General features: G+C 41.8%; 1 protein-coding gene across 4 annotated transcripts in view; it reads left to right on the top strand.

The window, feature by feature from the left end:
* The window catches only part of SMAD1 (SMAD family member 1), a 53,655-nt gene extending 28,385 nt beyond the window's left edge, over positions 1-25,270 (top strand). For all 4 annotated transcript variants that reach the window (XM_072037418.1, XM_072037420.1, XM_027455774.3 and 1 more), the window contains exons 2-7: positions 47-665; positions 12,966-13,223; positions 15,874-15,990; positions 19,551-19,772; positions 21,816-22,072; positions 23,875-25,270. In XM_072037418.1, the coding sequence (XP_071893519.1) occupies positions 266-665; positions 12,966-13,223; positions 15,874-15,990; positions 19,551-19,772; positions 21,816-22,072; positions 23,875-24,018 (1,398 nt within the window). In that variant the 5' untranslated portion in view covers positions 47-265 and the 3' untranslated portion in view covers positions 24,019-25,270. The remainder of the gene's footprint in view (positions 1-46; positions 666-12,965; positions 13,224-15,873; positions 15,991-19,550; positions 19,773-21,815; positions 22,073-23,874) is intronic.
* Positions 25,271-26,086: the final 816 nt, after the last annotated feature.

Below are 26,086 nucleotides of genomic sequence, written 5' to 3'. Positions count from 1 at the left end.
ACTTAAAAAGTAAAATCTGTTTTCCTCTCCCTCTGTTCTCCTGCAGGTTCTCAGCCTTTAGCACAATGAGAAGGTCACGTCTATCACGGGGGAATGTCAGCATTGCCATCCCAGAACGGGAGGAGTGAAAAGGCAGAAGGACCAGAATTATTTGGGGCAGACTGCTTTTGACTACTGATACAATCTGCTGGGGGGTGGTGGTGGAAGAACAGGACGGTCTTTCCTGCTTGGTCTGCGGTGTCCAGTGTGACCAAGCGGGGTCACCATGAACGTGACAAGCTTATTCTCCTTCACCAGCCCAGCAGTGAAGAGGCTGTTGGGGTGGAAGCAGGGGGATGAAGAAGAAAAATGGGCAGAGAAAGCCGTCGATGCGTTAGTGAAAAAACTGAAGAAGAAAAAAGGTGCTATGGAAGAGCTGGAGAAAGCGTTAAGCTGTCCTGGTCAGCCCAGCAACTGTGTCACAATTCCTCGTTCCTTGGACGGCAGGCTTCAGGTTTCACACCGGAAAGGGCTGCCACATGTAATTTACTGCAGAGTGTGGCGCTGGCCAGACCTGCAGAGCCATCACGAACTGAAACCACTGGAATGCTGCGAGTTTCCCTTCGGTTCAAAACAGAAGGAGGTTTGCATCAATCCCTACCACTACAAGCGGGTAGAGAGTCCTGGTAGGTTCTTCCTTGTTTGTAGATTCACACCTTATCTAAACAATGCAAAGTATGCCAGTTAATCATGTGACTCATCAGCTTAAATAAGCAAAAGTGGCTGTTTGCACATGTCAGATTCTTCCTCTGCGATTTATCTGGATGTAATCATTAATTAGCAGTTCTCCCTTTCACAGGATGAGTACTTGACATGTGTAAATGCATTTCATCACTGCATGGAGGCACAGTCTCTGCATACGCCTCAAGCTGCTGGGCATGGTGTCACCTGGTTTTGTTGGTGGCCACCATCCCTCAATTCATTTGTTTTTTTATTGAACTATATAGATGGAATGCATATGAAACATGGCTATGCAATGATTACTGCAGTTTGTGCATGAAAACTATTCTGATGTGGTTTTACAATTTCCAAATGATTCACTTGTGGTTTTACAATTTCCAAATGATTCACTTCTATCACTTCTGTTTCTTCATCCTTCAGAAGATAATACTGTCTTTAAGATCTTGCTTAATTTTGGCCTTTTGAAAAGACTGATTTTAGTCAACAAAGGTACCCTTTCACCTTGAAACGCTGATAGCAAGGGTTATTTTCTGCGTGAAGTTTTACTTTCAGGTGTTCTGAACTGGAGGTTGTTACCCTGTTATCCACTCCCCCACTTCTTATTATTTAAAGAGCAACCCTTTCTCTCTGTCTTCTCTTTAAAGGCCAAGCCCACGCTTAATTTTGCTTATGTGAGTTATTATTGGGGGTGTTTCCGGGACTAAGATGCAATGTGCTTGAATGTATCTGCACTAGGCTCTGGGTACTTGTGAGGTGGTGCAGGGACATCTGCAGAAACACACTGCAGGTGTGAGTGGGCTTCCCTGGTTTAGGTTTGGGAAATCTTATCTGTGGTGGGCATTTTATAAGCCGTGAAGCTGTATCTGCAGAGTGGCATGGATAGCTTGTGATCTGCAGTGGAAATCAGGTTGTCACAAGAGTATTTTTCTGTGAATGGAAATTGCATTTGTCTTGAATCTGCAACATTTAATGCATATCTAGATGTTAAATATTTCCCTTTGGTGTGTTAATATGAATTTGGAAATCATGTGAATGGTACTCATAAAGTAAGTTTTTTTTTGTTTGTTTGTTTGCTTTTTAATGCAGCAGATGCTTAAGCAAAGGAGCCCTTTGCATTGGAAAAAAGAGTTTTAAAAAGTTCTTAACAATTCTGTGTTAGCCAAAAGCAGGACAGTAAAATAAATAATTGTGTCCTTGTGCTGCTAGCTTTCTACATGTCTGCACCAGGTGCTTTTATTGAGTACTCCAAAATATTGAGAATTAAGATTCCTCAAAGACATCTAGTTCAGTCAGATTGAGCAACAGTTGAGCTCTTGCTGTTACTGTAATTTCAAGTGACATGTTACAACTCATTTTGCTTTAATCTTGGAAACGATTACTGAGTTTGAGAACACTTTCATTTGGATCACTTATACCATATTTAAAATACGTTTTTGTAAATGCCCTGTCACTTCAATGAGATACACAAGATAAAAATAGCATATAACCTGCAAAAGGTGTCTAACTAAAACACTCATTTTGGCTAAGTACTGCTAAGTAGCTTAAGTGGTTGGAAAGCTGGGGTTTGGGTGTTAAGTCATCTAAATTTTGTACTTGAGAGACAGCAAAAAGTTTACTACTTGTAAGCCAAATTCTGGATTGCTTTTTAATTGTCTTTCTGTAAGATAAAACTTTTCTAGATGCTCGTAGCTACAGAATTTTTGCTGGGGGGGGAAACAAACATTCAATAACTTAAATGAAGTTGGAGATGGTAGAAATCAAATATTTCCCTTTTGCCTGGTGAATGCCTTTCTTCAGGAAAAACTAAATCTTTCTGATCACCTGCTTCGTTGGCAACTGGGCAGTTTCCTTGCAAGTACCAGTGCTGGAGTCAGTTTGATGGAGCTGACAGAAGTATTCAGCCCTTCAGGAGATCAGTGTGTTGCTCTAACCATTTGAAATGCTCTGGAGGTGGCTGGTAACTAGGAGCTAGCTGCACTTCTGTGTAGATGCTCTGTTAAATAGTGGTTTGGAGGTATGAATTTCTACGGAAATTGAAGTTGCATGTTAAGAACTTCTCACTGTGTCTAAAAAGCAAGAGTGGAGCTGAACCCTGCTGTGTCTTTGCTGAGGTCTCTGGCTGGGTTTGTAAAGGAGGGTTTTACAGCAGTTAACCACAGCTCTGGCCTTGTTTTGGGGGATATCACACAGGAGTGGGTGGTAAAGCGTGGCCTCTGGAAACAGGCGGTAACTGGACTCTGTCTGGCCTGGAGATGCGTGCTTCGTAAGTTACGACTTCTTTTTTCCTTTCCCTTCCCTGATCTTCGTGTCCTCCAAGCATCCTCTTTTGTCTTCATTTCCTGACAGTCACTCCCAAATTCTGCTAACCGTTTTTTCCCACTTTTGCCTGGACATTAAATTAAAACACCATTACTGCTGCCTAAGTGCTTGCACTTGAAGATTAGTAGGAATTCAGGCATGAGTCACCATTTCCAACAGTCCTCAGACTCGAGCAGATACCACGGTTTGCTTCCAAGGTTATCATTGCAGTCAGGAGGGTTGGAAACGTACTTGACAAAACAAAGTTGGAAGCTTAGATAGCGTCCGATGGGCGGTGTGTGCAGGCTGTGCAAGTTCGTTGTGAAACTCTGGCTCTGCTCGGCAGCGCGGTCGACACCTGATTGCTCCGTGCAGATCCAGCTTCTCGGGAGCTGGTGCATAGGGCGTGTACGTGGGGTGGGATCTGTGCAGTCTGTGCACTTCCCTGTTTGTTGTCGTGTGGCTTGTGTCAGTGTTGTGCAAGTTTTGGAGAACGGATTAACGGTAAATCCTCAGACACTTAAAATCATGTAGCACTTCCAGCTGGGCAATTAGTCTTATGGATGCTTCTCAGTATTCATGGTGCCAGAGGGATGCATGGGTTTTCTGCTTTGATGCCTGGCTCCGTCCTTGCTGTTCAGCTTGGAAAATACTGGAGTTGGCATGCTGTAGTCTGAATTCAAGCGAGATTTTCTTTCTGTTAGCCAAGGTAACAGATAAAAGCTGTTTGTGTGCAGTCCAGGGGAGGCTGAGAAGAGGAGAACTGCCTGGAGCTTCAAACACGGAGCTTCCCAGGCATCCCTGACTGCTGGCATCTGCCCTCAAGAGACTTCATGTGATGTGGAGGTGAGGCAGTAACACCCAACCTGTTGCAGAGGCTCTGCACAGGTGCCAGTACCCGAAAACTGAAATGGACAGAAACATACCTTTTAGCAAAGTCAGTTCAGCCAGATTAGTGCCCTCGGCTTGTCAGAAGGGGGAAAACAGACCTGTTTGAAACAGCAGACCTGTTTCATAGGTCTGCTGGGTGCAGAATTATTTCTGGTGCAGGGCATTTAATGGCCATCACATTTCTCCCTTGGCAAGGCAAAGCAGAGCTTTTAATTAAGGAGGGCAGGGTCTGAATTTGATGCCTTTTAAAAACTGGCATGGTCAGCTAAACTGGTGTGAGTACTTGGCTGATTCTGCTTTTTCTCCTCAGTTTTAGCTTTTGGTTTAGGGATATCTGGATACCAAGCTCCTGCCTGGTTTGAGATTCTTAAGTCTGATCGAGACACGAGAAGTAGCTGGGCATAGAGACCGGGAGAGGAAAAAGCAAATGTGTTGTTCCTCATGCCTGTTTGAAAATGCCACAAATATCATCTCCGGTCTTGCTGGAGGACATGTGAAATGGCCTTCCAAAGGCTCCCCCGAGATACTTCTTTCTCTTCTTCTATTCATTTTATGTTTTTGTGGATGTGCAGCCTGTGTTCCTTGCTGCTGTCCTCAGCTATGTCAGTGGGATCAGGTGAAAGATGTGACCTAGAATCTGGACAAACATCTTTGTTTTAAGCCTAGATCCAGTTTCCTGTAATAGCAAAACAGGGATGGGATGGGGGCAGGGAGGATGAAGAGGGGCTTAAATTGACACTGCTATTTAAAGAAAGCAATAAATCACACCTCTAACACAGCATTACGGGAAGAGGCTCAGTTCTTCTGCCTTAGCTAAAGGGAAGGAAGGAAGATGGAGAAGCTGAATATTTCATTTTCTCATAGTCTTGGTGGGTACCAGCTGTGGGGTCCATCTGATGCAGAATAGTGTTAGTTGGCCTCTGCTAGGTGTCCTTGCTCATTATCCTTCTAGGATAAAGAAGCTTGGAGTTTATATGTTACAAAGAAGGCAAAAGAACAGCTAATTTGGCTTTTTTGCTTCATGTGCAGAAACAGTTGATGGTGCAGAGTGCTTATCTACAGGGTACGTACATGCATCCAACTAAATGCTGTCCTCTGAGAGTGAATGGCACGTGTCCAGAATTTACTGGTGTCTTTACAGAGATCGGGCTCAGAAGAAAACTCCTTTTCATTGATCTGAGCAAGCTTAAACCTGGCTTGGGAAATGCAGTTGTTACTTTTTGCTATTAATTTCTGGAGGTGTTAACTGATGCTCCTCTGTGCATCGCCGTGTGATGCCAGGGAGCAGCAAAGCTGATCTGTCCAGACCCAGTAACCTGGTTGCATTCATCCACCAATTAGTGCATCCACTTGGAGATAGAAAATAACTGAGAGCTGGTTCAACTTTTTATAGTTACCAACAAAGTGTGGATAAAAAAAAGAAAAGGTTGATTTTCCTCTGTTCAGCTTCTCTTCTCCTTTGGAGAGCACACTGCGTGCTGCTGTACATCAGGGAGGCTTTTATGGAGCTGATGGTGCCCGTCTTCCACCCAAATTGCACGATGAGCAGTAGCTGCTTGTTTGTGACATGAATGCGCTGTCAGAATGGCTGAGCTGTTAATTTTGCCTAAGGATCATAATGTTCCTTTCCATTATAAACATGAATTTAAAGTGGATGTCTGCTTCAACAAGATTGTCTTCGGTGGCAAGAAACATTTTACCTGAACGCATAGGTGCTTTTTGCCACAAGAACAGACCAAGTCCCCAGGCTCTGAGAAGAGCAGTAGGTGTGTCGTGCTGGTTTTGCTCCCAGCACGGACTCCTTGCCTATGACTTTAGCTTGATTGTTTTCATGCTTGCCTTTGATCTTCTCTGTTTGCTCCGAGTGAGGCTCCATCAGGCTGCACATCTACTCGCATGCACCAGAGAGGAACTCGAAATGGTGGAAGCCCTGGATCAGGCAGGTTTAGATTCAAGCCTCGTCCAACTGGCAGGGGCTGTAATTCTGACAGGGCCATGGGGGGAACCAGAGGGAAAACTGGGGGTGAGCGGTGATTCCCTGTGGGACCGCCGGCCCACAGCTTGCCTGGGCTTTCAGGGGCCTGAGGTTTGCGTGGTCCCAGCACCTGGGAGGACCGGAGGGGGCAGGAGAGCCTCCGGCTCGCATCCGGCCAGATGGAGAGGCTTTGATGGCCTGGCCTCCAGGGAGCAGGCAGACCAGCTGCGTGCGGTGCTCCCCCGCTGTCCGGCCTTCTGGAGGACGGTGCTGGATGGGGAGAGACTGGAGGGACACTGGGAACACAGAGGGGGGAAGCTGCTGCTTCCCTGGGGGGGAGTGTAAGGGGGAGGAAGCTGGGGAAGGAGAATATATGAGAAATGGGAGGAGGAAAGAGCTGAGAGAGGGGAGTGGGAAAGAAAACGGAGGAAAAAGAAATCAGAGCAGCACAAGCCAACAGCTGATCTGAACCAGGGAAAGAGGAGATGGTACACAAACCAGTCTACAAAAACCTGCTCCTTTATCCCTGTAGCAGGGTTTCTGTACCTCTGCAGGCTTGGGGGTGCGTGAGCATTGCTGGGAAGCTTTGCCTTATTGCTGTGTAACCCTGCTGTTGGGCGTAACTTTAAAAATAGCGTGCTACAACAGGTGGGTGCAATTATAGGATGATTCCCCAAAATAGCAAACAACTGTCAGTTTGCTTGGCAAGTAGTGGGAAACTTTCCTTGCTTCACTTTTGCAGAATTCCCTGCTAAAATTCCCCCCCCCCCCCCACCCCGAGCTGAAATAGGGAGACAAAAAGGAGAGGATGGTCTAAACTGCAGGGGTTTTTGTCCAATCTCACCATGTGTCAGAAAACAGCCATGACAAAGGGATGGGATTTGTCAAGAACAATGTGTTTGTTTCCTTTTATTTTTAATTAACCAGATTCAGATGTTTCTTCTGACTTAGAAGACCAGACTTCCAAGTTTTAACCTATCCAGTAGGATGGTGACTGTGGTTTTCATACAGGTAATTTGAACTCTGCTCTGTGTAAATGTCCAGCTTAATACACGCTATCACACTGTAACTTCCTCCTGTATCAGGACTGCTTCTCCCTCCAAATCAGCTTACAAGAACTCCCTCACTAATGTGCATACAATTAGTACTAAATTCTGAAATTGGCCTTGACAAATGTCAGTTTAATCAAAATGTTAGCTTATCAGAGCATCCGCAAGTAAAATCTAATGTTAGCTGAATATTGTAATGCAGGAAATGTACTAATATTACTTGCCAAATGCATTTAGACCAGATGTCTGATGTAAAAGTAAAGTCAATAAAGCGACAACTGCGTGTTTTTTTTTTTTTCTCCCCCTTCTGTTTTTAAATACAGTCTTCAGTTGCAACTATGTAAAAGGACAAGTCAAGCTGTGAGGTCTACAGAAACTGCAAAATAAAACAAAGAGTTGAGAAAACAAGGCAGCTCTCAGCTCTCTCCCGGAATAGGAGGTCTGGAATGTCTGTCTGTCTGTCACCCAGTGCAGACTGCTGGACAGCTAGGACTGAGCCTTTTCACTTGCAGCTACTGGAACTTAGGTTTGGAGCAAAAGTCCAAAAGGCTGGCACTTTGGTTTAGAGAAAACAGTACAGCAAAGGTGTGCTACCACAGCCTTGCTTCAGCCAGGTGCTATTGGAACAACATAAAGTAGGGAGATTCTTGGAGAATTGCGTTTGCCACAAGAGCATTAATTATTTTTAACCAAGAGTAAACTCGAACCTAAGCGTAGACATGTCAGTGTCTTTGTATGTGAGAACTTGTCCTCTGGTCAGAGAACATTCAATTTTGCCAGGTCTTGTTTCAGGCAACACGAGAAAACCTAATGACATTCAAACTTTTCTTTCTACTTGGTGTTTTATTGTTTACAAGCAAGATCTTGGCAAGACACTTCAGGCAGCGGGCCTCAATGACTCGTTAATGCTAGAGACAGCAAGCAGAGCTGAGCACGCTCAGCTGGGTATGCGCTGGTACCTGCTCTGTTCCCACCGTGGGACTGGGCTGCTCACCAGGATGCCACAGCCGATTTCAGCAGCTGTGGCGTCAAAAGCAGGAAATTAAGCTAGAAGTCTTCAGAAGGGTTGAAATTTGTTAGTTTAACACTATGTTTTGGGGTTTTGTTGTGTGTTTTTTTTTTCCCCTTGTTTTCCTGCCGCTTCCTTTCCTGCTTTGTCTTTTCAGGGTACGAGCCTCAAGTTCCTCCCCTAGCCCCACGTTTTCATGCCCATTTCCAGACAGCACCAACTGCTGTGTGAGGATTTCCCTCCTTCCCAACCTGCAGTTTTATTTTTCCCGTAAAACATGAGTGGCTTTGCATAAATCCATATGAAAATAGAGCTATTTGATGCTTGGAAATTAAAGTGCACCATCTAATGATAGTGCCCCGAGGCCTTCATAAGGGTTGAAGGCCATGTTTTGGTATAAGCCTGCACAAACGCTTGTACATAACATACATCCACCAAGTCATCGTGATTTTTAAGAGCAGAATGGTTGAACGTGCAGCAGCAGTTGCTCATCCTTTTGTTTCGTAAAGGTCACAGAAAGAGTGGAATTTACTTTGGGAAGAAAGGGTGATCAAAGCTTCCCTTCTTTTATATGGCTCCTTGGTTTATGCCAGTATTTGGTCTTTGAATTTCCAGATGTGGAAAGAGATACCCCCTACCTAAATCTTCGTGTAACACGCAAAGGGCAAAAAACAAACCTTGAGGGAAACTAGCTGTCACCTGGGATTGTGTAAAATAATATACCCCATACAAATTGAAAACAAGTTACTTCAAAAGTACAGCAGGCCCTTTGGTGAGTAGGGTTTTTTTTATAGAGAGGCTTTAAAAAAGAAGTTGTAATCAAAAATTGGCAACTTCCTATGTTTGCTGAAATCATTATCTCTGGAGTGTGAAAATAGAACAGAAAGGAAAACCAAAATCTCGAGGAAGGCACACCTGTTAGTTTTCTGAGGAACAGGATGACATGCTGGAGATACAAAGAGTAGAGATCAGTAGCTGTCTTCAAAGGCCACCATTACATTTTCATAAAGGCATTTCTTTCTTGGTGTGGTTAGTTGAAACATTTATCTGAAAAGCCACGTCGTCTTTGGTCTATCTTGTATGTTTTTGGCATTCTTGGCTCTTAGATGAAATGGCCCTGTGGGTGAAATTGCCCTGTAGCTGTAATTTCTTTAATACAGCTCCACTTGTTTGGTGCAGGCATATTCTGATGATGATTTGCATGTTTAAAAACAAGCTACCCAATTCCCAGGCTGTCATACTGGGTTGGCAGATACAGGCTCTCGTCTTTGCTACGGTTCTGCAAACATACCCAGCTTGACTGCCAGGTGGTTTACCTTCTTCAGCCATTAGTAGTAGGGTTACTACTAGTAGTCATGTATTAATGCTGGCCTCCAGGTCCACATCTGCAGCAAAATTTAGGCACAGTTCAGCCCCTTAAACCTTTTAATCTGGTGTTTGAGAAAGTCCAAAAATCAAGCTGTCTGATGACTTAAGGCCATAGTCCATTAAATGGTTCGTTACAGTAGCTTTTTAACACAACAGTGTATTTAGTAATGTGTTTCCTTTAAAGAAGTGCATCCTGAGTAGTGATCATTTAAAAAAAAACAATCTTTCATTTCTCTGTATCTGTTTTCCCTTCCACTAAAGACAGCAAAAAAGGGGGAAATTCTGTCTGCAAACTGTCACAGCAGCATCCTGCAGAGATCCCCACAACAAAGATGTGCAGCACTTCATTGTTTTATAGCAACAGGTGTGCTGGCTTAGCCCAGAGTAACTCGCTCATGCTTTTTCCCCTTCAATTATACCTTTTCCTGGAGTTGGCAGCTGCAGCAGAGATCGGCCTCCTCCCCTGCTGTACGGAGCCCTGGTAATTTGTTATTCCATATGGTTGAGGGCTGCAACCTGACCAGAAGCCTTACACAGGGCAAGGGGAGCATTAATGGTATGCATCCCCCTTTACACTTTGAGCTCCTGGCATCCGTCCATACTTGTGAAGGGTCCAGTCCCTGATCACATCTTCGTTTATGGGTGAGTGACGTTCAGATTAACTCCTCAGTGACTCCAGCGGGAGCAGCGAGGCTGCCAAAAAGCCCTTAAGCTGCAGAGAGATCAGGTTATGGCAGTGAGCGATTGTCTCGGCCTTGGACTAATTGGAGTGGTCTCTGTCCTATCTGGCGTGGCCTTTGGGGCATTTTCTCCTCATTTAAGGTTGTAAGCAGGGAAGTGTGAAATAGGGGCAGTGCCCAAGTACGTTCTGTAGTGATGTTTTGGAGTCTATTTAGGTGGTGTCAGTACCACTTGTTTTCTTCCTCCCTTCTTCATGTGTATGTTGAAGAAGTTGACATTTAATTATTTTAGGTTGGAGAACTAGTTGGAGGAAAAGTGTAGGGAAGAGGAGATGGGTTCTTGTCTCAAGTCTTTCTAAACTTCACCAGTGGTTCTGCCCAATAGGCAAAAACATGCATATATCTTCCTTGGGGAAAATCAGACACTGCCTTATTTTAATTACAGAAAACATACAGAAAATATCCTGTTCTCCAGCTATTTTAGAATGCTATAAATCGCGTGGCTTCCTGTGATGTCATGTGTGTCATTGTTTAATGTGAGGTTGGGGATGGGAAAGGTAGGTGATGTACTTTCTGCACAAATTAACTTTAGAAAACTTAATGGTTTGACCTTCATCCGCAGGAAAGGAAGAGATAGGAAAGCTGTGTTTTTTTAAATGGTCAGAAATGTAAGGAAGAATCATAAAGACAGGAAAGGGAAAATAGTTTTTAACACATGATCTCATTGTTAGTTTTTTCACTTCACTAGTAATTTATGAGTCCAGCAGACGTTGGCCATAACAATTAATGTGTTGCTTGACCTCACTACAAAAGAACTGTTAGGCTTAACAGAACACGTTTAATTCAAAGAGATCCTAAAATTCAGAAAGACTGGGTTTGACATTAGCTGTGTTGTGAGCAGGGGGATTCGTGATGTCCACCTGAATGCTTTTTTTTGGTGGCTTTTACCAGCGACCTCTGAGAACAGTTGTGTTAGAGGCAAGAGGCAGCTTGCCTGGCCAAGGGAGATGCAGCTCCTCCTGGGGTGTTTTGCAGTTGGGAGCTTCCAAAGTATGGTAGATGGATGTGCTTTGTTTCAGAAAATGCTGTAATTAGGAATTTTCCATATTCCTTGTAAGATGGAGTTGGTTAAAAATTTCGTATCTAAACAAATCTCCGTAGGAATGACATCTGTCTCAAGTACTTGAGATCCACTGAAGCTCAGTGAAGCTGCTCTAAGAAAGTGAAACATCAGATCAAGTCTTTAAAACTTGCTTTTGACACTAACAAACGGCCTTAATTTCAGTCATGAGGCATGACTTTTTTTCCTCAGAGTGTCTATTCAGGGAAGGTTTCTGGGATCAAGCCTTTCCTACATTAATGCCAGTAGCAGGCAAAAATCTGGTGCATTAATTTCTGTCTCCGTTATGCATAAGCAAAACAAAACAGTAAGGAAAATCTTTTTCTTCAGTTAATGTTTGGCTTACTTTCAGAATAGAGAGCAAGTTGTGTGGCATGGCATCCTTTCGTATACAGTTTAAATTTGGGCCTAGGCCTTAGGCCTGGTCTATGGGTGGAACAATGCTGTGGTGCTCTCACACCCCTGGACACTAAAGGGAAGAAAGAGCCTGAATGCTTCTGTATAAGCCAAGTGCTGGAGGTGTCCTGATGCATTGGAAGAACACCTTTAGCAAGATGACTTTTTAACATTTTGTTCTTGTTTTGCGATGAGTTTATAATTAATCTTTGGGTGAAGCAGCTTCTCTGAACACCTTTCTTAATAGCAGTGATACAGTTTTGGCTGCGGAGGCTTTTTCTTTTCCTTCTGTTTGTCTCCAGTGTGGCCACCAGGTTTTGGGGACAGGACAGGAGGCTCAGGGAGATTGGCTTTAATGCCTTGTGGGTTTTGGCACCTTCCCTTGAAGGCACACATGGGATTTCCTCTGGTCTTGTTGGGCTGTGGAGTTGGGAAATAGAGATGGTGAAGGGAAGGGGCAGGTGTGGAGGACAATAACTTCTTATTTCACTTCTGTGTGCATGGATCTCCCTCTCCCTGCATTTTTCTCCTCCGCTTTCCTTCATCACCCCAGAATCTCAGTCTCTAACAAGACTAGCGCTTAATCTTTTGGGTACCTTGCACTTTGCTGTGAGGCATTCAAAGGTAGAGGCCGAGGCACTAGAGAAAGATCTGATTGTTTTTTTTTTTATTTTGGTGTAGCTGGTGTCGTGTTCGTGTGCCCAGTTAAAGAGACCTTTGTTTTCCTCTGGTGAGGAGGCCTTGAGAGTGTGGGGAGACCAGCGGTTTCTGATGTGTGTTTCTCTGATCCCATAGTAGCATATAGTTGGACCTCAATTGCAGCTCAGTTTTATTATTATTATTTTGAACTAGATAATTTTTATTTAAATTGCACTTGTAAACTGACTCGAAGGGTTAACAACAATTTTAGTACTAACTGGTAAGAGCATAGCCTAGGTTAAAAATAAAATTACAGCTGTTGGGACAAGGCTCAGTTCAAGGCCTATATAATATTAGTATTGTCTTCAGAAAAAAAAAATACCTGTTGTCATTAGCAAGGCTTTGGGTTACAGGCCATTATGTGATTAGCAGGCTCACAAGTGCAGCAGAATGAAGTGCCTGTCAGCGTTGCACTGGGACTGCTTCTCAGCATTTCTTTGTGCGAATAAAACCGAAATGTAGAATTGCAGCTCGGCCTTGGCTCTTCTCCCCTGGCCCTCCGAAAACAAGCTGCGGGCTGGTGAGCAGGGCAGCTAGCACGATCGCTACAAACTCAAGCTATGCAGTAACTGGATATAAGGAAGAGAGTTCTTGCTTAGACATGTGTTCTTAGATTTGACTACCTTGTTTTTAAAGCAGCTGTAAATTTGCCCTAGGGGGTGAAGAATGTTTTTTTCCAGGTATAGCCTAGTCCTTCAGAACTGAGTCTCTAACGCTGTGTCTCTTTCCTTTTTTTATTTATTTTTTTCTCCCTTTTCAGTTCTTCCTCCAGTGCTGGTCCCAAGGCACAGCGAGTACAACCCTCAGCACAGCCTCTTGGCTCAGTTCCGCAACCTAGGACAAAACGAGCCCCACATGCCACACAACGCTACTTTCCCGGACTCTTTTCAGCAACCCAACAGTCACCCGTTCCCCCACTCGCCAAACAGCAGCTATCCAAACTCGCCTGGAAGCAGCAGCAGCACCTACCCCCATTCTCCAGCCAGCTCAGACCCAGGAAGTCCTTTCCAGATGCCAGGTATGGTCAGCTTATGTGGCTCTTCAGAAGTGACAATGTGTTGGACGTCACAGGTATCTTCATATTTTTGCGTAATAATGCTTGATTATCAGCCAACACCTGTGTTCAATAGTAAGCTGAGAGATGGTAGGTAATAAAGGCTATGTAATTGGTTTGTCTATGGTAATAATAGCGAAGTTTTTAATATTTTTTCCTCTTTCAAACACAATTAAAATGTTAAGATTAAAACTGTTCTGGAGTGGAGGAAGTGATTCAAAACTAGGGGTTTTTCTGGGATGGTTGTTCAACAGTGTAGCCCAGAGAGCATAACACTTAATGTGCAAGAAGAATGCTATGGCTCATTCTTGCTTAGGAAAAAGGTCATCATAAATTCAGCACAGAGCTGTAGTTCTGCAAAAGAAGGATGTTTCTCAAGATCATGCTGCTGCTACCTGATAAAATTTCTTCACGCAATAAGATTATCTCAAGAAACAAATACATTTCAAACGTAAAACAGTTCCTTAAGGCCCCAAAAAGAAATCTTCAGGCTATTTTAATTCCTAAAGTCAAAGAAGTAGCAAACTTTATTTATTGTTGACAGCTGCTTGTAGAAAATTCTGTGCAGCTGTCTTTTTTATGTTTTTATATGCAAATTGGTAAAAAGAAAAAAATTGCAGAAGAGCCTGTGAGAGATCTTTTGATCTAAATGCTAGAAGGACTCTGTGCAAATGCTTACGGATAGCCTGGTTGCATGTTTTCTTCAGGGGCTGTAGGAGAGCATGTGTAAACAAAAGTGGCAGACTTGTGAAAATCTGTTTTCTATTAGGTAAAATTATCATCCATAGATTTCTGCTGCTGATAGGTGTTTCTCTTGAAAATGTTTCTATCATGAATGAAGACTACTGAACTTGCAGAGGCAGGAGGGAAGGAATAAGTTTGTTGGTTTTTTTTTGTCTTAAAATGTGAAAAGTTGAGGTAGAAACAGCTGTCTTGCCTCTGTGTTTTTGTTTTGCTTTAAATATGATCGGTGTGGCTGGGTTTCTTCCAGCAGGCAGAAATCAAGGCTTTTCCAACAGGAAGGTCTTCCTGAACGTTGGCTTGTGGAAGCTTACTTGATCTTTGAGGAGTTTGTTTTGTCCACATCCCCATAAAGACGAGTCAGCAGCTGCAGTGAAGGAATTGAATTAGAGCAAAGTCAAGATACTGATGTCCTTCATACTTAGTTCTGGACAATTGTCCATTGCTAGGGAAAGAGGAGATTGACTTCTCGAAAATACAAAAATAAAAATAAATAATTGTCCAAAGATCTTGAAATCTTCACAGATACAGGTTAATTTGTTGCCTATATCCTTACAGCCCTGTTTCCTTATCTATGCATCACCAACATCATGTTTGCACACACACAAATGTCTCAGGCTTAGTAAAACAGGAGACTTTTAAATTCCACTTCAGACCATTAAGCTTTTAATGCAGTCCTGTAGTCACTGTCTTCTCCCTGCTGCTCACTCCTCCAACCAAGGGTATTCACGGAAGGGAATTAGGAATGTACCTGCCAGTGCTAGACATAAAGCTCGCAGCAGAATATCTCTGAAGTAACAAGCAGTGAATAAATGTCATTAGCTTGTGTTTAAAAAAAAAAAAAAGAGAGAGAAATAGTTACAAATCAATGGTACCGTTATCCTGCAATTTCTTGACACTGGTTTGGTATTTAGGGTTTTGAAGGCCCCAAACTACTGTTGTGGGATGAGCAGCAGCTGTGTTCACTGGAGGTAGAACAGTGGTGATCTAACCCCAGCTTGTGCAACAAAAGCTTGCAGAAATTGGCCAAGGGTTTCTCTCTTTTGCATGTGCCCCTGTACAACTCATGTGGAAGAGAAGGTTCTGTGGTGTACAGGGAGGTGGTGCCACCAGCAGCTTCCTGCAGATTCTGGGAAGCACCATAGGTAGCTGGAGAGCAGCGCAAGTACCTGGTTAGGGCACTTCAAGCAGCGCAATGGCAGTGTTTTAGTGAGTACAGTCAGAGTGCACAGGATGGTTTTTATGTTAGTGATTCAATTCTGAACTGGACAGTGCAGCCAGTAGGAGACACAGGCAAATAAATTCCAGACCCAAAAGTTATTATGCAAAATTTGGATTCCTCAATACTTTCTACTGTTTCCTCTCTAGGGAAACGGAGCTAGATTGTAAAGCATTACTTTGCAATAGTAATAATAAAGTCGTGAATGTATCAGGGATGTTTGCATACTTTGCTGGTGGAATCATGCTGGAAACAGAAGTTGGAACTGAAAGCTTTCTGCTCCAACTTGTGTTCATATTTACCATATTCAATATTTACTTTGAGTCTGATCCTGAGAGCGTTGTGTGTTAATGTCTATATGGCACTTTCAACCTGCAGAAGACATGGACTGGCAACGTAGCTAAGCTTTCTTTTGTGGCTTAGTGGGGGGCAGGGAGTGACTTGTTTTTGTAAGTGTTGTGCTTAATATACACAGTAATTCTTTGCTTTCCTGAATCAAGGTCCATGATTGCTTTCTCAGATTTCTGGTGGGTGGAAGTTTATAGCTGAGTCAGGCTGGAAGCATTTCCAGGCCGAAACTGTTTATGTGGGTATGTATATATATACTTTAAAGAGAGGAAAGGGTTTGTGTATCTCTGCTTTTTCTATACTTAGCTGATACTCCCCCTCCTGCTTACCTGCCTCCGGAAGATCAGATGACACACGATACCTCCCAGCCAATGGATACCAACATGATGGCACCTGCAATCCATCCTGACATACACAGAGGAGGTAAAAATACTTCCTTCTCCTTTTCTGCTTTGTTTCTTAACAGTGAAGTACTTCAGAACTTCTTGGATGCTGTTAATAATTGACTTTTCATTTTTCATATTGTGTGTGTGTTGTTTATGGAAATGTTTAGCGGGAGGAAAGAGGACAAAAACACAAACAACTTTTTATGTCTTACACCAACAGGGAAAAATAATAAATCTGGAGATGATTTTTAGAAGTAAATATTTATTTATAACAAGAACATAACTCATTTCAAAATGAAAGTATGTGGGCTTTATTACTTTCTGACTCCCAACAAAGTCATGACCAAAGTTTTTTTTATATATTTTGTGTCTGGAAATTATAATTCCTGAACAGAGAGGATTCTTACAATGCAGCACATTTCTATGTGCAGTGCTGGAATTATGTATGTGCAAGGAAAGGAATCTCTGTATCCCTTGCAAATACATTAATTTATAGGTGCAGTACAGTTAACACTATACAGCGCTTATTGAATTGTGGATGGCAGTAGCTATAGTCAAGCATAGTTCTCCAAACAAAGACTTGATCAGAGGATGGATAGTACTGTCAATTATGTAAATGCCCACAGATGTTTTTCACAGGCAACTGGAGTATCTGTATTTTTTGCTCTGAGACAGTGCATGTCATAAAATGTCTGTTCTCATTATGTTTTTGTTTTGAATTCAGTTCTTAAATTAACGTCCTTAGAGAATATGCTCTGCTTCAAATAGTTAACACTTCTCCTGGGTTTTTAAAAAAAAAAAAAGCTTTTTAAAGCTTTTTTTTTTAATTTTACTTTTTGTCTGTGTGTGTGTTTTGATCCCTCCTCTCCCCATTTTTATTCCATCTTTGAGTCTGGCAATGGCAGCACATGGTTCAAAACTCAGAGCTGTCTGCCAGCACTGGCATTGCTACAGACTTTGAAATCTATAATTTAAAAAAGGTATATACCCTATTGCTTTATGTACTATGACATAGACATCTTTTTACACATTGCTTTTTAAAGCCTTTGCAGCCAGCCGTGACTGCTGAGTAAAGGATTTAGTGCATTCGTCACATTGTGAGAAATAGCCCCTTTTAGAGAACACATAAGCTTACACAGTTACTGACCATGCCAAGAAAGAGCAGCAAGCTGAATGCTGTGCCAGAATGATTATAAAGATCACAAGCGCATGAACAATTTAACTATTGTTTGAGTTTTGTACTTGTTTTGTTGCTAAGCTTAATGTCTGGTTTCAGGAAGTATATTTACTCTCTTAAAATAATTTGGATAGGTTCCCTGGTAACCTATTTACTCTCTGTGTGGAATGAATCTTGCATGTGATAAACCCCATCTGTGTAGCATTTCCAGTTTTCACTGATACGATACGCTGCGTGTGTGTATCTTGCTGCTGTTGAGGGCCCAAAGTAAATAGTAAATTTGCAATGTTTATGCTTGACTGCAGACTTTTTGCATGTTTGCACCTCTTAAAATATACATGTACCATAGAATTCTTCCATTAGTAAGAAAAGATTTTGGATTTTTCTTCTTTCTTTGTAACGTGCAACCATTCCAAAATAAAGTCTGTTAGTATTTTTCCCTCCTAGTTGTTTAGTACAGTAGAGTCTTACCTCTGCCCCTTCAGTTTAAAAAAAAAAACAAACAAGAAAACAACAACAAAATCTCGGTATGCCTTCCTGTGTTTGTTATTTGTGTGTGTGTATACTGTAATTTCACCACTTTTACAACCTGCTGCAGACTTTTTAAAGACCAGTTTTTAGCGTAAACTTACCGCAGCACTTCTCTTGCAAGCTCTCAGAAGCATGTTCTTCACAGTGATTTGTTAGTCTTGGGAGATTTGACTTAACAAGCTGCATCCTGTCAATGAAGTTGGGTAATTTCCATTGTTGGCCCATGCTGGGAATAGAGAGACTAAGCGCACCTGCTCTGCATGACTTAAAGCAAATGTAAGGAAGTTAGTATGAAATCTGTGTGAGAGAGATATGATTCATTCTGGAAGAATGGCCAGCTGGCAAGATTTCTTCCTGACTTTTGAGAACTGGGGTAAAGCTGCAGCTTTGATAATTGCTGGCATCTTCGTGTGAATTCAAAGTGTAGTAACCTCTTACTAATAATTAATGACTGATTTTTGTTATTTTATTTTTTAACAATGACATGAGAGGATAGAACATAATGAGGGTATCAGGAAAGACCAGCTCCTTTTTGCCACTGTTTTAAGTAAGGTGTTAGTCAGCAGTAGACATTATGCTCAGAAGTTTTGCACAATGATGTAGGATGTTACCCTGCTTTCTGCTGTTTGCCACCTTTTGTATCTGCTAGGTAATGTTTGTTTGGGGAGGAACTTCTTTTGTTTCATTTTGCATGTCAAAAATCACAGTGGTGTGATCCGCGAACAAAGGAAAGTATGAGCAGGAATATGACAGAAAATTTTAATTGGTCTTAGTTGGCTGATTTCAGTTAAGACTTGGGGTTGGAAGAAGGAATCCTCTGGCCAGAGAAACAAGTTTTCCTGAAACACCAGTCTTATTTTCATGTTAGCACTTTGGCCTGTAGTTAGAGCTTTAATCTGCAAAGCTGGTATCTTAGCAGCAAGTCCAACTGCGCTAGGCTGAGGAGGGAAATAGTCTCCTTCATCTAAAAGAAACCACATAAAGCAACCACATCCCTTCACTAGCCTCCTTTTATTTGGAGGCAGTTTAATAATTTGTAGCTGTATTTGGCACTTGAAAGAATGCGTACTGGGTGGAGACATCTGAAGCAGCCTGTGCTGTTGTTGGACACCCACTGTGAAACTCCCTTTGGTAAAGATCTTCTGAAGAAACTTTTCCCAGTGTAGAGCCACAAGTGTTACCTCAAGACTGCCATGTGTTCCTAGAGCTTGTCAGATAGACCTTGCGAACCATGGATTTCCTATTGGCATTCTGCACAGTTCCCAGCTTTGCTTAGGAGCTGCTGAGGAGGAGCTTGTTGCTACCGCTACCAGATACTGCAAAACCATGTCCTGAGAAGTCCTCGCTCTGGAAGTAATTCTTCTGTTGGGGAACAGTTGCAGGTTTTTTATTTGCTAGCACTTGATGAGTAAAAGGTTCCCATTAAATAATACCTACCTTGATTTCATCTTCTCTTTGATCCAGCAGAATTACTAGGACTCTGTGTGTTAGGCCCTTGTTCAGGGTTGCGATGTACAATTGCAGAAGTGTTTCTCTGCTTTCCAGGCCTGCGCAATAGCATGTTGTAGAAAATACAACAGGGTTATTGGGGCACTGCTTGGTATGTTGTTGGGAGCTTCCTGCACTTTTCTGTGGATATCTAGTGCCAGCCTTTTCCACTTGTGAGTCTTGTGCTAGTGAAGTTGAGGTGAAATTATTCTATTGTGTGTTTGTGGTAATGAAAAGTTCAAAAATAACTGAAGACAGAAGAGCCTTTCTTTAACTGCAGCTGCTTATCCAGATCATCTTTCAGTGATCTTCAGCCAAAATCTGCAGTTTTATGAATCTTTAAATCTCAGGCCTGTATTCCAGTGCCGCTAGACTGTAACACTTGCGTGGTTGCTTTACAGATGTTCAGGCAGTTGCTTACGAAGAGCCAAAGCACTGGTGCTCCATTGTCTATTACGAGCTGAATAATCGCGTTGGGGAGGCATTCCACGCTTCTTCCACCAGCATCCTGGTGGATGGCTTCACTGATCCTTCAAACAACAAAAACAGGTTTTGCCTGGGGCTGCTCTCCAACGTTAACCGCAATTCCACTATTGAGAATACGAGGCGACACATTGGCAAAGGTGGGTTTTAGATCTTTGCATCCTTTTTTGGGGGGGTTCTTTCGCGGGGATATTTCCACTAGGAGTGACAGCCTGGGCTTCTTGCTTCAAGAGCAGGCTGCTCTTCTCAGTATGCGTGGTAAGTGCTTGTTAGAATATTGGTAAATACATAATTTTCTGGCCAGGTCTTATAAGCACAGTATTGTTCTTACCTGTTGTGTAATTAGAGGAAATTTTTATCCCTAATCAATTCTTTATTGCCCAAAGCCTATCATAACCTTAATTAGAGCAAGAGCTTAAGGCAGTTTTTTTTAATGAAATATCTTGATTTATCTTGATTATGGGTGCATATGGAAATCCAAATGATAGTTCTTGGCACAAAATTTTTATCTGCCTTTAGTTCCAACATAAATTAGCTATCCTAGCGTGTTTTTAGAAGGACAACTTGCTAAAACAGTTTTTCCAAGTGCATTTTTAAAGAAGCCAGTAATTTTTTTCAGTGGGAATCTTGTTCTTCTCTTCTGTGGCTGTGACAGTGTCCTGCAAAAGAGAAAAGCTTCTGGTTTGTGTCTGACTTAATACAGTCCTCTTCTCTGAGGACTTGCCTATAATGCAGATGACATGCAAATCTGACATTGGCCCTGCAATGGGGTGTTGCTGCCAGACAAAGTTTTCAGGAGCTTACGTTATTAGCAAATTTTCAGAGACAATTGGGGGTTACGTGTGCCCAACCTGTGGTTATGTGGAATAAGTGTCAATTAATGAAGTATCTTCTTCCTTAGAGCAGTAAAGAATTGAAACCAGAGGAACTGAAGGTCATCAAGTTTTTGCCCTTAGCCTGGAAAACTTTTCTCTACGGGAGGACTTGTGCAGCTCTCAGCAGTACGCCCCACCTGTGCTGCGCCACTCAAGTCCTAACACTTCTCCCTTCTTTTCCGCCCCATCCATCTTACCAAGTATGAGGATATTTATTTAACACCTCATTCATTTTCTCTTTAAAAGTAACCCAGCTGCAAGCAGACTCGTGCTGAAGCACTTAACTGTATGTGTGCCAAAGCAGAGCAGAAAAGACAAGGAAGCTGTTGAATAAGTATGTGTGTGTAATTACTGATGATGTAGAACTGTTAGTCTTAGAGGAAAAACAAGTAAATCCTAAACTTGAAAGCAGCCATAAATTGTTTTGCTGATCAGATGGTGTTATATGTGTTCCCACACACGTACACATACAGACAACAGCGAAATCTTACGTGACAGAGCACAGTCAAGGCATTCTGATGGGATTTCAGTTTAGTTTTTAAAGTCTGTGTGTTTGCTTCTTTGTCTCGTCATGTTGTGAGAGGTGAAAGGTTTGAGCAGCAAATTATCTATTTATAAACACTAAAGGCAAATTTTCTTGGTTTCTCAAAGCCTTTGGAATTGAGTTCTCCCAAGCACATTTCCACAGAGGTTCCCCGTATGTCACATTTTTGGGCATTGCTGCCACCAGTGATGGGTGAGGGAGTGGGAAATAGCAGTGAGGACTGGGAAGTTGATATGAACCCTCATTTGACAGACACATGAAGAGTATGAGGGCCATTTTCTTTTTCCAGCTTGTTGGAAAGAAAGCATTAAATTGAGCTGAAAAAAGCCTCATGCTAGCAAAAATAGCATTCAGGACTTTTTGAGAGAACCCAGTATGAGGCTGTTTTATTATCTGCTCTCCCCTCCTGCATTCCCAGTTACTGTTTCTCATAAATATAATGAGAACAAAGTTCAGCTGGCCTAGCCATCCAACGTACAGCATCAAAATTACTGCAGTACTTGCTGGATTATTGTTGTTGAATATACAGCACATTAAAATACAACAATTACTGATTATCCTCGTATATGCATACCTACATACACACCCTCCTTTCAAATCATGTACTGATGGAACATAAAAAAAATAAAGTTTTAAGACAGAGTATGGTCTGATATGCAATTAGTGTTAATCTCTTTAAGCAGAAACATATGGAGACATACCATGAAAAACAGATGCATGGTGTGAATTCATCTAACCTCGTAATGTCAACATTCTCCTTCCAGGTGTTCATCTCTATTATGTTGGTGGAGAAGTGTATGCCGAATGCCTCAGTGACAGCAGTATTTTTGTGCAAAGTCGGAACTGCAACTACCATCACGGTTTCCATCCGACCACAGTGTGCAAAATACCTAGTGGCTGCAGTTTGAAGATTTTCAATAATCAGGAGTTTGCTCAGCTTTTGGCACAGTCAGTGAACCATGGCTTTGAGACAGTGTATGAGCTTACTAAGATGTGCACTCTCCGTATGAGTTTTGTAAAGGTATGTGAAAATTTGCTTGAGGTTATTTTGTAAGCAAAATAATATTTTTTTTCTTAACGTGGTGATTCTGAATTGTTGATTACCTCCCTCCATCAGCCTGTTAATAACTTCTGAATTTAAATATTTATGGAATAGTGTTCTGGAAGTGTAAGACAGATCTGAATGATATAAAGTTGTCCACAGACCAAAATCCATCTCCTGATGCATAGACTTTGACAGCTGAGGTGACTTGCAGATGGTCTTTCTTCAGCTTTCTCTCTATTCACTTTCTGAAGCGTTGCTATCATGTCTGTTAACTACTCCAGTTTCATTGAAATGCCTCTCTTAAACGTAATGATTCAATTGAATACTTCTATTTAATGTGTGTATAATTATTTTCATAATTACTCTAGATTTATGGGACTTGTCTTTTTAATTTTTGGGGGGGATATGGATGGTACAATACAATAAGCTTTGAGAAGAGGGTTGAGTTGTCAATTACTTGGGCTAAAAATGTAAAAGCCACCAATTCACTACATAGCATCAGCTTTTGCCCTTTAAATTACACTGCTATGGTCTGTGCTGACTCCTGTTCTCAAAGATGTTCAGCTGAACTTCATGCTTCTGTTCCTGGCTGGCATTTTTGGAGCTGGGAGCTGGGACAGCCATGAAAGTCATTGCAGTGGTTGTGGGAATGCAGATAGCTTAATCTTCTAAATCTGTCCTGATCAGCAGCTAGTGAATTAGGAGACACAGCGATTATTTGGAATAATACACATACCTTTCTGTTCTAAGGGGACATGTAAAGTCAAGATTTGTTATGTGGCTATGAATATCAACATGTGTACTGATGTAAAAAAAAAAAAAAAAAAGTCTGGTCACACATCAGAGGAGGATGGAACTTTTCAGATGTGTTAGGGTAGGGACTGCTAAAATGCAGTAGGTTGTTTATGGCTCCACATCCTGTAGAGTTGTACAGCAGTGCTGTCTGTACAGATGCACAGGACCTCCTGTGTATTGGATGTTGCACTGCATGATGTTTGGAGTTGCGGCTACCAGTGTTGGGAGCTGAGTAATTCCTTCATTAGGGGTTAATGCAGAGCAGCATCATTGCGTTGTCTACAGACCTCCACCAAAAACAGTTCTCTTACAAAATGATTTTGAAAGCTGTTTAAATATCTGTTTATATCCTTGGTAATAACTGTTACTAGATTTGATATGAGCTGAAAGAAGACCTACTGGCACTTGTCTTAACTTGGGAAGTAGTCTGCTGGGCAGTCATCATGCCTTCTTTCTCCTAAGAGTAATGTTTCTGATCTATCACTGTGTTTGTTCTGTCCATCCTGCGAAACATGCTTTGGTTCTTGTCGGACAGATGCCTCACCTCCTATTCCATCATGTCAGTCTATGAGCTTATTTTTTAATTCATTGATCTGTTGTCAGCATTTTTCCCCGTTTTATTCTATTTTTGATCTTGGTGCGTAAGACTTGATTATCCCTCTTTTCGGAAAGTTTACGGGTGGGACATCATGTAACTGGTGGTGAGTTGTGACAAAACTTTGCATTGCCAAAAGTTATGTCTTTGAGAATTTAGAGCCTCATTCCAAGAGATCACAAAATGACACTTCTTCCATTTTTTTTTTAACTTCAGATTTGTTTGTTGAAATGTGATAATTGGATGTTATCCTGCTTGATAATCACTGTTGAAAGCTAGATTATTTCAGTAAGAAAGAAAACAATTCACATGTGCTTCTCACATATTTGTTACTATAAAATAAGGTGTTTTTTTTTTCTTCTTTCCCCACTTATCGTTCTGTTTCCAGGGCTGGGGAGCTGAATATCATCGCCAAGATGTAACGAGCACTCCATGCTGGATAGAGATACACCTTCATGGTCCCCTTCAGTGGCTGGATAAAGTACTTACTCAGATGGGCTCTCCTCATAATCCTATTTCTTCAGTGTCTTAAAGGTCCCAAGCTCTTGCATTTTGCAAACAATTGAGCCTTGCATGTACTTGAAGGACGTATGAGTCAGACACACACTTCCCCCTCTGCCCCCCGAACTGGCAACAGCTGAATAAGAGCCATGAAAATTCTCGACCTCTGTAACCAACTGTTGGATTCAGAAAAAAAAAAACCACACAACAACCCTTTGACATACTGTTGGTGTCAAGAATTTTAGTTTACGTTGTAATATTCTATTGCAAAGTTGATTTGTATGGCTTAGCATAAGGGGGACAACTGAGCCCAAACCACAGTCTGTCGGAGCAAGTTCCTGAAGGATCATCCTGTAGTTGGCACTCTGAGATTTTTTTTCTTCCCTACGTCCATTGCTCACTTTTTTTTTCTGTGTCCTCTGGGGCTAAGAGCCAATGTTGGTGAAGTCTGCCTTTTGCAGGATTTCTGCAGTCCACTCTAAAACCATTTGTCTACGCTGATACTTGCTGTTCTCTTTAAAAGACAAAAAAGTCATATGGCTTAACCTCAATAACTGTGTAATAATCTTGGAAATTGTGTCCTGACCATACTGCTGTAAGAATGTTAGGTATGTTTTTGCTAAATGTATGTACGGTGTATTTGAAAGTTTAGAAATTAATTAGACTTAGACCATAAAGGAGTTAGGAATATTTGAATGGGGGGAGGTGGGAGTGGGAAGGGAAATGACAACTGAAATGTAGAATATATTGTAAACATAGCTTGTTAGTTTAAACAGAGGTCTGAGTTTTTGCTGTGCGTTTCATTTTTATAGTGGCTTCGTCTTGTTAATTCTGACTATTTTTGCCTCTTCCTTTTCCCCCAAAACAGTTGTGCAGCTGGTTAATTCTTTTACCTGTGAAGAGGACAAAATGCCTAATTCCTGCAGTTTGAAGGCTGCAGCTCTATGTATTTCAAGACATAATTGTACAGCGTGCTCTTTAACTATTGAGCAGTTTTATACAGTGTATGTAACAGAAGTAGGCTTTTAATTTTGTAAGAGAATCTTGTTTTGCCAAACATAGTAATTGTTAATTGTTTGGAGGACTTCAAAATCCCTGTGTGGGTCTATTTCAAACTTTTTAAAAATATATATTTTTAATTTTTATTTTTTTTACTGCTTGGTTTATTTTTTTCTTTGATCTTTTATATTCACATAAGCTGTAATACTCTAAGTACCTTTATTCCAAATCTTAGTGGGTCCTCTTTACTGGAAGTTTTGAATAAAACCTGTTGTTACTGCTTACATTTGATTAAAACTTTGTCTTGTCCACTTCTTAGTAGATTTTTTTGACAAACCAGATACAGAAACAACTTGGAGAAGGAACAACCAGAAGTGAAGAGACACATTATCTCTCATACTGACTTCAGTAATAAAACAAGCTCTCTACAAAGACTTCTTAACTAGGCAAGATTAGAATGGATGTAGTAACGCTGAAGTATCCTAACCACTTTGTAAAATTTCTTTGAGATCTGATTGTACAATATCTGAATGAGCCAAATTTCTGTGCTTTTACAGCCTGCTAGGTGTTTCAGTAAAACGGTGGAAGTAACTTCTAAGTAAGCACTATTGCATGCTTACTGAGTTCTGAGAAACATGGTGAGAAATACTTCACATAGGAAACATTTCCTACAGGAGATAAGAACTCAGATGAGATCTGGCTTTATTTGTAGTTGTATAATGTATGAGTGAGTCTCATCTCCTCTCTTGAAGAACTTAGAGGTTTCCATCAAAAGAAATGCCTCCCTCCATTACAGTATTTTTCATCAGCATTGTTTGAATGCCTGTGTTCCATGAGGAAAGTATTTGGAGAGCACTTTTGTGTACCAGCCTTTACCTAGTCTCTTGGCTGCGTGCCTTAGGCAGGTTTACCTTGTGGAGGGTGTTGCTGCCTCCCAGCTGTTTTGCTGGAGACCTGCTGGAGGTGAAAACTCCTCCTGCTCCCTGCCCTAGTGGCAGGCCTCCCTGCTCCTTTCCCCACACCTTGCTCTGGGGAGAGATGAGGGAAGAACGGTCCCTTTACACCTGCAGAGTGTGCTGCTTGGTTGGATGATGGAGTTT

Source organism: Anas platyrhynchos, chromosome 4 (genome assembly GCF_047663525.1).
Source record: "Anas platyrhynchos isolate ZD024472 breed Pekin duck chromosome 4, IASCAAS_PekinDuck_T2T, whole genome shotgun sequence".
Lineage (NCBI taxonomy): Eukaryota > Metazoa > Chordata > Aves > Anseriformes > Anatidae > Anas > Anas platyrhynchos.
Note: the sequence above shows the minus strand (reverse complement) of the source record. Positions and strands in the feature narration are given on the sequence as shown.